This window comes from Thunnus maccoyii, chromosome 8 (assembly GCF_910596095.1).
Source record: "Thunnus maccoyii chromosome 8, fThuMac1.1, whole genome shotgun sequence".
In the NCBI taxonomy this organism is placed as follows: domain Eukaryota; kingdom Metazoa; phylum Chordata; class Actinopteri; order Scombriformes; family Scombridae; genus Thunnus; species Thunnus maccoyii.
Window position 1 is genome coordinate 6,959,170 of NC_056540.1, and position 14,460 is coordinate 6,973,629.

General features: G+C 38.6%; 1 protein-coding gene across 2 annotated transcripts; it reads right to left on the reverse strand.

Annotated features, from left to right (window-relative positions):
- Positions 1-166: 166 nt before the first annotated feature.
- Positions 167-14,450, reverse strand: st3gal5 (ST3 beta-galactoside alpha-2,3-sialyltransferase 5). 2 transcript variants are annotated; one of them, XM_042418109.1, is made up of 8 exons: positions 14,039-14,450; positions 12,232-12,339; positions 9,886-10,006; positions 8,789-8,998; positions 6,651-6,778; positions 6,042-6,228; positions 4,685-4,843; positions 167-1,881 (listed from the first exon to the last, which is right to left on the reverse strand). In XM_042418109.1, exons 1-8 carry the CDS (start codon positions 14,044-14,046, stop codon positions 1,624-1,626), a joined length of 1,179 nt encoding a protein of 392 aa, XP_042274043.1. In that variant the 5' UTR covers positions 14,047-14,450; the 3' UTR covers positions 167-1,623. The 2 variants fall into 2 exon arrangements, with proteins under 2 accessions (XP_042274043.1, XP_042274044.1); XM_042418110.1 differs by having other exon boundaries at positions 14,161-14,241.
- Between the last annotated feature and the right edge of the window lie 10 nt (positions 14,451-14,460).

A 14,460-nucleotide genomic window follows, 5' to 3' on the forward strand; every position in this document is an offset into this window, starting at 1 on the left:
TTGCTGCTTACAGGACCTTAATGTGCATTGTGGAGTCACATTAATGGAAATATAATCAATCTTCATCAGAGACAAAAAAATCACATAATTACTATCAACAAAGACATAATGTAGAAATGATTAAGGGATAATGATTCATGAGCAAAACCCCACAAAATCCATCAACTTGTAGGAATGTTTTCAGTTTAATTTCCATCATATGTACATTCAATTTATAACAAGATCCAGTGCAACAACTTAAGACTGATAAGACGTGGTAGAAAAGTAAACTGCATCACAATAATAATGTCTCTTTAAGCCTCCGTGATGTTCTTAAACACATAATGTGATTAATACAGACAGGTGCATTTATCTCTTTCTGTTGGTCACATAGACAAACAAACTTTTCCATTTAAAACAAGACTATTTCCTCAGAGAACAGTAAGAAATTCACATTTGAACCGAGTATATGACTGGTATTAATCTTTATATTGGCTGTGCTTTTCCATTAGCTTGATGTCAGTTGTGTTGGCTATTAAGTAATTTAATAAAAACATAAGAATTGACTGTATTCATGGAAATGGATGAAATTTAAAGCTTCAGAACATGAAAAAAAAGAGGAAAAGAACATGAACATTTCCAAAGTAACCACACACAAGTGTGTTCAGGGGAAATGTTATTAACTACATAACAAACAATGAAAATTATACAAATGATTAAAAAAAAACAACAAAAAAAACGCACAATTTGTAAATAACATTTTTCATTGGTGTAGCTTTCACGGACCAGCCCAGACTAACATAAACAAGTTACATATGTTTTTCTTTTTTTTAAAATCTGACATATCTTTTAAAACATAAAAATAAAACTGCAAAGGCATCTTGGACTTTTTTTTAAAACTTTAAATACAAATCCTTTTGTTCCAGTGTTAAAATAAATAAATAATATAATTCAAAATGCATTGAAACATTCAACACATACTGATCAAAGGCTCTGTCGTTCAGTTTGTAAGTGGACAAAATGTCTTTACAACCAGTGATACCAAAGAGACTATTGTATTACCAATTGAAGCAGTCCTAAATTTAGAGGTGGGTGAGCTATCTATGTTTTAATTGACACAAGCTGCTGTTTGGAGTCCAGACTTGATGTTTGAAATACCTGCAACACAACGACTGTCTGGAGTAAAACATGTCTGCAATGCTAATATGGATTAGAATCATTCAAAATTATAATTCTACATTTTCCACATGAAAACTTGGTTTTCCATGTTAGTAAAGGAACTTTAACGGCATTTGATTGGTTGGTTTCAAAGTCTATAGCTCAGATGGATATAACTGCTGTTACAACGGGAAAACTGAAATACTGAAAGACTACGATGGTTACTTTCTGTTTTTGTGTCCTGCAAGAAGCACTTTGTGTCAAGTATTGAATATATTAGATTTTTTTCTCAATCTTTGCATCAAGTTTCTCTCTCAGCTGTCTTTCATCTCACATGTCGCAAGTCCTTTGCTGTCAAAAAGCACGTTTCGCATACCGCCAGTCTTGCCATTGCTTCAGTACTTGCGTACTTGCTTCAGTATTTTGTCCTCAGACAGCAATGTACAACAAAAAAAATGAAACGCTTTATGGTAAAATATGTGGAGGTCAGCTGGGGCAGAAGGAGCAGTGAATCCCCCCCGTCAGGTCAGTGATGGCTCCCTCTTTGACAAGGCTTTGTAGGAGCTTGGTCTCTTTGTCCACGTTGTGCATCTTCTGCTGCAGCATGGCGCTCATGGGCAGGTGGTCATAGTAGTGCAGTGGCGCCCCCTGCTGGGATAGGTTGTACCCAAAGCCTGCCAGGCTGACCTCGTCACACAGCAGACTGGCTAAATTCAGTGCAGAGACACCCAGGGTGGGCACATTCTGCAGAAAAAGACAAGCAACAAGACTAAGCATTAATAGTTTTCTTATCATTATGATAGATATTCATTTTCTTTCTTTACCTCAGTGGGCTCACATCAGTGTAATTAATCACTTTATCCTCCTTGTTGTCATGTGCCCTTGACAGATCTACTAACTTAGCATAGACTGTTGAGTGATAGTAGGTGACTATCAATTTTTAAAAATGAGAAAATAGCTCATACCAGGTCTATTACTTGACGTAGATGTTAAATAAATTTAAATGGTATTTTGCTGGAGGTTTAGATTACCAGGAGAAGCTGGTAAAATTTACAGTTATGATACAACAAAAAGCACAAATGTGCCGTTGCTCAGTAAAAATATACAAGTGGTTCTCACTCAGCATGGTTTATGTTAAAGGTCCAGAATCAAATATGAGGGACACGAGAACGATCTTGGTGTCAATGTTATCATTTGTTAACAGCTCTCCTGAGCTCAATCTTCACACCTTCAATACAGATAATATGAAGTAGGGATGTGACAGTAACTGATACAATCTAACTATCTAATCTAACTGTAAAGCAAGGAATCTCGGTCTGTCTGTATGAATGTCCTTCGCTTATCTCAAGAACCGTTCATCTGATCAACTTCAAACTTGTCGGATATGTTGCTGGGGACCTAAGGAAGTGCAGTGTTGAATTTGGTACAATTTGGGACATACGACATGTTTAATATTATTTAACTTTGAATAAACAAGTGAACAGCGAGCCGCTCAGCTCTGTGTCAGAGTGCTGCGTGGACTGTTTGATATAAACACTGTCACATCAGAGCGGGACGGGGCTTCTGGGCTCTGACTTGCTGAGCAAGACAAAGGCACGCGCCCCGTTAAGTTAAACTGCCCGAGAGGAAAGAACGAGTGCACTAGGGTTGGGTGATGTCTACAGAATTGGCCTATGACGATGTCCACAGTGAAGCATCGCCATGGACGATGTTATCAGAGAGGGGTCGATGCTAAATTACGCCTATTGGCTCTTTACTTGCAAAATTTTTATTGCACTTACAGTAACGTTACAAGTGTCGTCGTCAACTGGAGTACTTCATGTGGCTCACTGTCTCTCCTCTGCTCCGCTCAGAGGACACACACTCACACACACACACAGACACAGAGTGCTCAACCCCACCCACAGTGAAACAGGAGAGGAGAGAAACTTAGCGTGACCATAAATGACAGCAAAACACAGTAGACACTATTTATTTATGTTATTTACCTAATTTATGTGCACTCGTTTCATTTCAGCTCAGTGTTTGCGTCTACTGCATTTTGCTGTCATTTGTGGTCGCACTAAGTTTCTCTCCTGTCCTCTGTTTCACCGTGGGCGGGGCTGAGCACTCCGTGTGTGTGCGAGTGTGTGTCCTCTGAGCGGAGCAGCGGAGAGACAGTAAACCAGGTCCACTTGACGACAAATAACTACACTCCTTGCATTACTGTAAGTGCAATAAAAGCTTTGAGAGTAAAAAGCCATTAAGAGTAATGTAATCCACACAAAAGATGGACAGACCCATCAGTTGCCCATCAGCCCAACCCTAGAGTGCACAAGGAGAAAAAAGACAGAGGCGAAGGCAGTAAAACTAGCCAATAGGAGTGCAGACAGATTGCAGATCGATCAATGGAAGGCTGTAAACTGCTTCTTTGGTTCAACCTCAGTTTATTCTCACTGTTGACGTTTCTGTCTGGATTAAAACCATTTAATTTATTAATTCTTTCTCGTTTAAATTACTACATTAGTCAGTTGATATATATATATATGCAAGTAATAAGCAATTAGCCCATTCCGAATAGGCACGTTTGGAACAGGCACCGCACTAGTATCATTACAACGTGAATGGTTGTGGTGGTTACTTTAGTCAGTGCTGCAGTAACCAAAACCAAACACAAGGTGGAGCCACTTCTACACAGCAAAGTGTGGACATCTGCACTTGTTGGGAAACACATTTGTCACTTTTCTCACAGAGGAAGCAAGTGTTATGTCTGCAAAAAAGACAACTGGCTCCCTGTCAAAGAGGATTTGGTCTAAAGTATGTTTAAATGTTCAAAAACGACTACCAGCCACAGAGATAATGATTTCTCTCTGTACAATATACAGTTAAAGTTGTAGTATGTCTTATTTTAATTACAATTTTCTTATATTTCAGTGATTATGTAATGAGCACCGTATGATCAGATTAGTTTGGCTGAGCACATGCCTACAGAAAAGTATGAACTAAGATTGTTTACGAGTACCTGAGTTGATGAGAATATACTGTATGTGGTACAGTCCAATAGGAAATCCAATTAACTACATATATCTTTATTTTTCTTATCAAAGTTCATATAGTTTATTTGATTTGCACATGAGCAAATGTGTTTGCTTGTCTGACTAATGGTTCTACTGGGCAAAGTACAGTAAGTGCACACACAACTACTGCACATGTATGTAGTTAATGCAATGAATATAAATGATTTTTTTTTTTAAACTACTTTTAAATTTGGACTGTTTAATATATCTAACTATAAACAGTCACATGTAGTAAGTAACCAACTGTTAAATAAATAAATAAATAAGACAAAGTAAAATAAGATAAGAATACAAGTAAAATAGAAATAAAAGTGTCCTACAGTAAATACAGGCAAATTTTTTATTACATTTTATAACCTTATCAAATATAATAAACTACGTTTTACAAATCTGTCTTTGTGTTTTTTTTTATTGCTTATGTGGGTGTTATCCTGGTTATGAGAACATACAGACAAACAGATGGACTCCCTGCTTTGGGAGGTGTCTATTACCTGGTCCCAGCCCCAGAGGCGCTGTGTGGGTGGGAGGTATTTTAGCAGGTCCAGTGCGGTCTCTCTGATGACATGCGGGTTGAGAAGTCTGAACATGTTGCGCTCCAGAGGGATTTGATCTGGAACCTTCTGCCAGAAGAAGAGCCAGTCCCACAGAGGCTGCCACACAAAGCACACATCTGTCATAGATCAGTACAGTACAGACGAGTTTTATCTATACAAATGATTCTTTATCGGAGCTGCAGGCCGCTTTTGAGTCTTGGTTAAACAAAGACTATTATGTGATGGCATCCAGATTAGAAACAGTAGGAGGAGCAGGCCAGTGTGATGTAGAAATGTTTGCTGGTTCGTTTCGCTACTCAACACGGAGATCTGTTCCGAGTAGGGTCGAGTAAAACTGACTTCCTGTGAGAAGAATGAAGTCCTCTCCTCTCTCTTTCTCTCTCTCCCTTTCCACAAATTGTCTAGTGTATTTTATCCATCCTATCATGTCACTCTGTCTCCTTCTTATTCACCATGAAGCTGGTTTAATGACTCCTATTTCATTAATAATATGTAACAATTAATTATGTTAATATAATAATAACTGTCATACTTTGAAAACCCCTGCTCAAGCGCTTAGGGAAAACTGAATGGTTGAGCGGTCTGGTCTAATGCTTGTTAACCACATCCACCCGCAGTTTCAGGCAGGTTTCGAGAGTTAATGTGTGAACTCTGTATGTGTTCGGAAATAAGCAAAGTGCAGCTGCAAGAAGTGAGAATATGCCCATACTTGTCAGTTTATTTCTGTGTTTTTAGTAGTTTCTCTCAATTGTTTTATAATGTTTCACACTTTTTTTACAAATTCAGATTAGTTCCTCAAACGCCATTATTTTTCTTGAGATTGTGTTCCTCTTATTGCAGATGATTTGACTGCTTTCTACTGTAAATGTATGAGCATATCAGCTGTTTCTGTGGATTAAAGAAAACAAAAAAAAAATCACCCACTCATTGACAAAATCAAAGGTTTGGCCTGATCAAGTCAAATCTGATTTGCACCTATTTCACAAACATTACAGTAAGTTTCTGCCTTTATCTTTTAATACAAAAAAAAAACTATGTTAACTTATGCAGGAATTCAACCAATAAACTGTAAATTTTCTGATGGTCAAAATCATAGCCAGAATTTCCAGAACAAAGCTGCCCATTGTTGAATTTATGCTGACATTTGATATCTTTAAATGTGATCATTTTCATATCAAAAGACAGCACTGTATGTGTGGAAAGACAGAAAACTCTCTAAAAAAAAAAAAGCCAAAAGTCTAATACTGTAAATATAACAATTTAGACATATGTACTGGATGTGAGCACTACTCACCACAGTGAGCTTGTTGATCATAGCGGACGTCCAGCTGATGTCTCCGCCTTTATACACCACAGCTACGAACAGAGTTTGTGCGTCTGTGTCGACCCAGCGGAGCGGCGTGCCCTCCGGGTAACTCATCCTGATGCTGGTTCGATTCCCGACATCGACGCTGAACTCTCCCAGAGGACCGCTGTTTAACCTGGGTGAGGGAGACACACACACAGAGTCACTGATTAACAGATTTTCAGTGCAATTCGTTGACTTATACGGCTCTCTTGGTTATGCACAGTGGGAACTGTCAGTAATAAGACTTTGGTATAAGTTGAGGATCATTATAGCGTTAAATCAGATTGATACAGTCATATCACCACATGTATAATGTATGTATAGATGAGAATAAATGCTTTGTTACACTTAGTGGCAATTTCCATCATAAACATTATAATTGAGTTCATGTTTATCGTTCGGCAGCTGACAGGAAATAAACTTGGACTCAAGCTGTTTCCTAGCGACACAATTTTAATGTAATAGAGTGCAGTGATAAAGAGTGAGCTTTCCAAAAAGACACATGGTTTTAATCCAACATCTTCCACTGTCTTTTTTTTTTTTTTTTTTTATTACCTGATGATGATGTCAAAGCGGTCAATCAGTGGGCCCAGGTCAAGGCCTCTGAGAATGCCTCCGTTTCCCATGACCACACAGCGTCGACATTTCTCTGATTTTTCCTGCTGGGACGCAGAGTCTGGCAGCTTTAAAGGAAAATTCACAGATGATAAGGTTTGTGTCTTGAAAAATACAGTACAGTAAAAAACATAAAAATGCACTTTGTCATATTCATATTCATTCATATGCATATGTCATGTTGTTGAATAATAAAAGGACGCTTGGGGGCTGAAATGTTGTTATTCTTGGGAAAAATACTCCCCACGGCCAGACATCCAGTGTTTGTGTACTGTTTTGGCTTATATTTGTTTGGCTTTTTTATACCACAATGAAGATGATCTAATCAAAAAAATGGGAAAAGCATTTTGTTTCTTATGTATCGAGTTCTAAATCATATTTGTGGATTCTTCTTTGGATTCTTCATTTTTTCATCTTTTTTTCCAGCTCAGATATCATCACATCACTAATCATTTTATTAATAGATTGAAAAATACTAGCAGGGATGTTTACGGGCAACTTTCACAGAGGTTGAAATGTTTCCATTCGTTGCACTTCTGGCCAGATTATATCAGTGCAGCTACTTTGCCCTCACTCTAAACTCAGTTATCAGTTCCCGCTCAGCCAGCAATGTTATCAGTTAAGCAAAACCTTTCATGCAGATTATATTATTTATCAAAAAGCCTCTTTGACCTTCACCGCTCACCCTTAGAGCTTCACTTTATTGTCTAGATATTATTCCGACAAGAGGTGCAGCAGTGATTTACTGCGTTTACTGTTTGGAATAAGTTGGTCAAAGTCAGCTCCTACTAGAGCTGGAAACCAAAGTCACTTCTAGGTGTCTACAAGTGCATTATGACCATTAATAACTACAGATACAGATATCAAAAAAGTATTACTAAACTATATTGAACTGAGAAAAACTGAAGATATCATTCATTGAAATATAAATACTAGTCAAAACTGAATGTAGATATCTTGAATTTAATGTTAACATTCAGCCTGTAAAGTAAATTCCTACTTATTAGTAAGATTGTCATCAGAATTATCATACGTTCTTGTGTTGATTAGACATAAATGTAATATATCTGTAATCTGAGTCTCTTATTATAATCTATTATATCTGAAAAACAGATTTTAATCTCAATGAGATGTTTACCTGGTTAAATAAAAAAAAAAGAGTATAGAAATTTGGAGTAGTAAAACAGTATGTGGAAATATACTGAATTATCATTGGTGCTAGTCAGATTGTAAATATTTTCATCATCATTCTGATTGCCCACAAAATAATTATTCCTCATCAAACTGCATGTGCACATGTTTCAAATATAATTACTGTTAGTCAAGTAAAACTTTTAAATGTTTAAAAAAAAAAAAGAAGAAGCAGCTGGCTACTGTCGTTGTGTCCCGCTGTTCTACTTCCCTTACCACATTGTATTTAGAGTTACTCTATTAAAACCACAAGCCACATCCTGCTGTTTTGTGTGCAGTTATGTGCCAGAACAAAGCTGACACAAATCTGAGAGTGATATGTGGTAGAAGCAGCTGTCAATAAAGGTCAAACCCTTCATATCAAAACACACCTAAAAACAAAGCTTTCCCAGATAGCATATGGAAGTGGGCCACATCAGGCAATGATTCGGCACTGCTGGCCTTCTTCTGACCCAGAAAAAAAAAAGGACGTGAGCCTGAAATGGCCCGCATGTAAAATAGCAAATATGGCCCAAATATCCAAAATCAAATGATGTGGTGGTGCTCTCAGGTGTTCTGGATGTGGGTCAGTTCTGGTTTATCTGGTTTGTTCTTGGTTGACATACGGCTTGCTTGTGGCCCAGATCTGGGAAACATCATTCCACGTGGTATGTGGGCCGGATGAAACCGCCCCCAAGTGTCGGGTTTGGCCCGGATCTGAGCCTCAGCAATTTTGCTTTCTGGGTTGAGCGTTTACAAGATTAGGTGTTCTGGTATCTCCTCTTGTCACATGGCCAGGAACACACCAAGTGCCATTCAATTAATTTTATTACCCTGTAATAATTATCAAATACTGTATGGATGAAATAGAAACGATAGAGCGACAGAGATATAGAAGTTGTATTCACCTGCTTGAGCAGGTCCTCCACTTTGCCCCGGAGGCCTCTGAACCCAAATGGGGGCGGATACAGAAAGAGGTCATCAGGAAGCGGCGTGTCCTTCCAGAGGAAAGGCTGAGTCGCAGGACTGGAAGCAGAGAGTCGAGCTAAAAAACTCTGCCTGCTTCTGCCGCGATGACACTGACCCTCCAGAACACTGTGTACATAATCCTGCACTAGCTGCAAGTAAAGAAGAGGTCATGTGAACAAGATATGCTGGAAACTCTAATGACATCCACAAGGTCATTACAATCTGACTCCAGAACCTGTTTTACTGCAGTCCAGACATGTAGGCGTAGCCATAAATGGTATGTGTACATGCTGGTATTTAGGATTATATGTTATGAATCAGAGGCACAAAGGCTCAGTCTGTGGCCACGCATAACTACTGGCAACCACTTTAAAAATAAAAAAAAAAACATTGTGAAAACAGTAAAAGTGAACAGTGTTAAAGCAGTTACAACTATTTGTGTAACATGCATAAGTCAGACACACTCTCTTTATGATTGTTGTCCCTTTCAACATGGAGGGAAACTATGTGGCCTTTCCAGAACATCTTTGAAAAACTACATGCACAACTGGCTTCAACAACTAAACATCTTTTTTTCAATACCTCACTTCACTCAGTATGAAGGAACATGTTTTTAAAAAAAAAGGCTTTTCCCCTATTCGACCACATAAACCAAATTACTTCTGCTATCATTATTATTATTATTATTATTATTATTATACATACATTTTTATTTAAATTTGGCAACGTCTGATCCAAGAATGAGTACAGTTATCTGACAAGTTAAAAACTTACCCTAAAGAGTCTGATAGTGGAGCATAATTAATTCCCTTGAATAAATTAAATCTTCTTACTTAATTGTAATTCATATAGTCACATGATCTAATCATGTGTACCATGAAAATCCATGCATTAAGTCTATTGTGTTATATGGGATGGTGCCACTACAGGGAATCAATCTGAAATGCTTTTTTTTAACACTCCATTAGACACTGTAACATGTGTGGATCTGCTGTTAAAACTCTCAGCGCTCTTACCCACAATTCTGAATACTGACCTTTTTATGTGCAGGGTTGACGTGCAAGTCCACAGGTTTGCTTTTCTCTGTCCCGAACTGCGCTAAAGTGACCATCGCCAAATACAGAAAACCTAAAAGAGCACCCAGCACTAACACACGCCTGGACACACACACACACACACACACACACACAGGGCAAGATGTAGAAAGTGGGGGGAAGGAGGCATGCCCACATAGAAGAGAGAATTGTTAATTTAATTGTTAAGTTACAAAAACTAGTATAAGTTTCTGCTCACATTATGCAAGAGACAAGTTGATAAACCAACCAGAAGTAGAGGGTTAATGTCACCCTACTCTGTGTCTTACTGACTTTCAAGGAGGAAGGAAGTCTCTTATCCCTATTTTAGTGTTTTCAGTTCATTAAAGTTAATTTTAACATTTAAGGTCACCTAAAAAAGTCTTGTTCAGCATTTGGTTTTACAACTCCCTAAAGATACCAACACTTGAATCAGTTATGAAAGGTAGGGTAGTTGAACACATGCTAAACCCCATCTTTAGACTTTGTTATTATCTAATCAGACCACTGCCAGTATCTGAGCTTTTACAATGTCATATTTCAAAACTGTCTTCTTTTTGTCTCTCTCCTGTATTTCATCACCTCAACCATCAGATTTCAACTCATGTGCCAAAGAGGGCTCATTAACATGTTGCTCCACCTTCCAGTAATTGTTTTGCACTTATCAAGATTGAAGTTTTGAACAATTTTGGTGTCTTTTATTGGTAACAAATGCATGTCTTTATTAAGTACCAAACAGGCACGCTGATGGTTTAGCAGAAGCACAATTCAAATGTCCTCATGGGTGTTCACAGGTGCGGAATAAGCACTGAACTCTGTGCCGTGTATCCCTGTAAGAGCCGCTGTAGACTTAACAGGACAAAATCTATCTACATCGAAGGTAGACAGGAATAAGCAAAGCTTTAAGTACAGTAAATAGCTGCACTTTTATGAGAGTGGACTATGGTTAGTGTGCATAGAGTTCTGGTGCAACTCACAGCCTGAACTAATGACAGATGCGCTCTCACCACAAGATAAAACACTTAATAGCCTTACACAATTATGCAGCACTATGCCACCGCCTGCTTACCCCGGAAAAACGTTGGGTAATATGTCTGGTGCACGATGCAAACCACAGACCAATGCAACAAACATGATTCATTTGCAGCGAGACCCTTGATGTGAAGTGATGGCACAAGAGGCAAGAAGGATTTAAGCACACATGACCGAGTCACATTCGGGAAAACACGGGAAAATTTTAAGAACGTGCAAGCCGAACATCTTGCAACATACTTATTGAGTAATTCTTAGTAACTGCTGAAAGCAAATATTAAAATATAGTTTCCTAATGCAAGAACGCTCACTGTGACTGTTGAACTGTAAGGTGAGGCAAGTCTATTTGTATAAAGAAATTGAAAGTGATAAAAGCAGTCGGTCAGACTAACAGAGGGGATGCGAGTATGCGTCCTATGAAAGGTTGTTCTACAACTTCTGCGCTAGAGCCTAATAAACAGAGCGTGCATTCATAAAGTAAGACACTATATGCAGGAAGAACCTGGGTCTGATGAGCAGCTGAAGCTCAGGAAGGCAAATAGCTAAACCACAGGTTTTGGTTGCACAGAGATACGACTTTGAATGTGGAAATGAAAATCATTCTTGCTCTGCTTGTAGTAAAAACTCTGGTTAGCGTTTGGGTGCCAATCAACCACGCTAGTTAAACCAGGAGATACTTAAGAGGATCAAGCTGGTTGTTCAACTATTTGACATCCCTGTTATTTATTCATGTGTGTTCCTCTTCCTACTACAATTACACCCTGAAAATTTCTAACAACTGTCCACATGATCACCGAAACAGTTAGATGCTTTCACACAGTGGCTAAGAAATGGATTCATTAATAATTCATTAGGATTGAATTATTAATTACTACTCATTCAATTAAGAAGACAGCAGAACGGAGCTTGTGTGTCTTTTCAAACAGATTGACATGTTGATGCTTTTTAGTTTGAGTTAATGGTCAGGTTGCTTGTTCTCATTCGTCCTGCTAATGGGCGACCACAGTCGGAGATATCGAGATAAGCCTTTCAGACTCAGGCGTCAGCTGATGGAAAAAGAGATGTGAAACAGAGAGTCGCCTAAATGTCACATCGGCTTTCATACTAGAGATAGTCTGAGCTCCCTTCAATTGGTTTTTAAATGTTAAAATCACTTTAGCTGTGGCTTTAAATACTGCTGTTCTCCTTTAAATTCCTTAGAAGAATGGAAAGCAGGTCAGGTCTGGTGGCTTTCAGAGAACAGTAGGAGTCTTTGTGGTGTTTTATGTAGACATTACCTGAGTGCTCCCCAGCACCTCATGTTGTCCTCACTCACACTGGATAATGGGAACTCTTCTGGTTTCTCTGCTGAAGACTGAATCCCTCTAACTCTTAGGGGTCTTGCGCTGGACACACACGGGTAGTTAATCATTAGACACATTAGAGGACAATATGCAGTGTTACTCAAGACTTAGAGGAAAAACAGCTCTCTGAACTCTACTGGAGGGATGAACACCATTCTACCAGAAGATATTGCCTTATTTGGTGTTTTGATGATGGTGGTGGAGAGAGATCTGGTGACTGTGAAGGTCATAGCATATCATTCATATCATTTTCATCAAAGCATTCAGTGACCCCTCGTGTTCTGTGAATTGGGGCATTGTCATCCTGGAAGAGACCACTCCCATCAGGATAGAAATGTTTCATCATAGCATAAAGGTGATGACTCAGAATAACTTTGTATTGATTTGCAGTGACTCTTCCCTCTAAGAGGACAAGTGGACCCAAACCATGCCAGCAAAATGCCTCCCAAAGCATAACAGATTCACCAGATCCCCTCACTGTAGGGATCAAGCATTCAGACCTAGACCGGTTTTTCTTTTAATTTGTCATCTGTCTGTATATTTTTTTACTCATTTTACTCTTTTTAATTCATTCAGATTTTAAATGCAAAATATATATTTAGTTTATATAATCTGATGCATTGTTAATATGTGTTCCTAGTCAGAATTATTATTATTTTCCACCAAGCCTGTGCTATGGTTTATAAGCAAGGCAACATTTTTTTCATAATATTGACTGTAGTTAAATATAAAACACTGTCATGCCGTGCCAGGCTTTTAGGACAGTCGTTGCTGTTTAACTGGTGTTTCCAATCAACTGGTGAGACTGGTGTACGTGATTAGGAGGAAAATACTCAGAGGCAAGGACCACACTTTTCTCCAAGGCACATTCTCTACTATACCAAATGTTCCCACATGGGATTATGTAAGGGATTGTAACAATATCTTTTTGGAATAAAGACCTAATTGTTCTATTATTAATCTGATGCTCTGCTGAAAAGCACAAACCACCCACAACAGCATCAGATAAAGTGACAGTCTTAAGAAAGAAATGCATCAAAAACGATATTTCTTATCTGTTTGGGAATCTGATGCTGTAACGTAGAAGAAATACGTCCTTCTTCTCCTCTGGCGTCTATGGCGAACCGATTTTAACATTTAACAGCTAGACTGTATATCTGAAATGTTCGTTTTGACTATGAAGAATTGAATTGCAGATATCTGCGATACATATTTTTAGATATCTTACATTTATTTTTGACTAGTGCGTCACAATCACAGTCGCAGATATCTTGAAATACTATTTCTACTAAGCAAGAGGGTTATTATGGATATCTTTAATTACCATTCTGACCAGTGAGTATACAATTTCGAGCAGGAGAAATGTTATTATTGATATCTAAAATGTAATTGCAGATAGGAGTTCGGTTCGGATGATATAAGCAGCCCCGAGATCGACATCACCACAGACGCGAATATCACCTTTTTTCATATCCAGCAGGTAATTCAGACAACAGTTTAACTGTAACACCAGACCGACTTAAAGCAGAGTAAACCTGTGTGGTAACACGGCAACGACGCAACAACAATGAACGATAAAATGCAGTTGGTGCTTAGTTTGTTTAACGGACCACGACCATTAGCCGTTAGCTTATATTTGTTTAGCCGACCATTACAATTACCATGTAAACACTGTTTTATACTCGATGCTATCCATTCAGCTATTCATTATCATCCGTCATTTATTGACTTAGTTACTTACCCTTCCATGGATACCAATACTTCGCCATAATGAATGCTTGGACAGAATAAATGATAAGCTTCTTCTTTTTTTTAAATCCCTCAGCTATTCATCCTAGCTTGGTTCTTTCCAGCCCCCCTCACCATCGTTTCCGCTCTGTCGTAGTAGAGGGGCAATGCAAGATGGGATGAGGAGGAGGAGATGAATTCTCGCGGTTAGACTCAAGTTAAAGTAAAGTTAAAATCTGACAAAAATGGCTCCTCCGGTTGCTCCGATCTAGCCAAGTACATGCAGCTGCAGCCGCTGCACGAACGTGTGGCATCCACATTAAACATCTACTTGGACAGGTTTAGGCAGAAGTAAGTGGGTAGGGTGCGCCGTTAGAGTGACATCAGGAGGAGGGTGTCATGTAGGGTTGGCTACACCCTTCTCGTACGTACGGC

What these genes read in the sequence shown, in the direction of transcription:
- st3gal5 (XM_042418109.1), bottom strand. An exon ending in TCAACCCTGCACATAAAAAG is followed by an intron (nt 8,999 to 9,885) that starts GTCAGTATTCAG and finishes CTTTACTTGCAG; the next exon opens with CTAGTGCAGGATTATGTACA. An exon ending in TGGAGGACCTGCTCAAGCAG is followed by an intron (nt 6,779 to 8,788) that starts GTGAATACAACT and finishes TTTCCTTTAAAG; the next exon opens with CTGCCAGACTCTGCGTCCCA.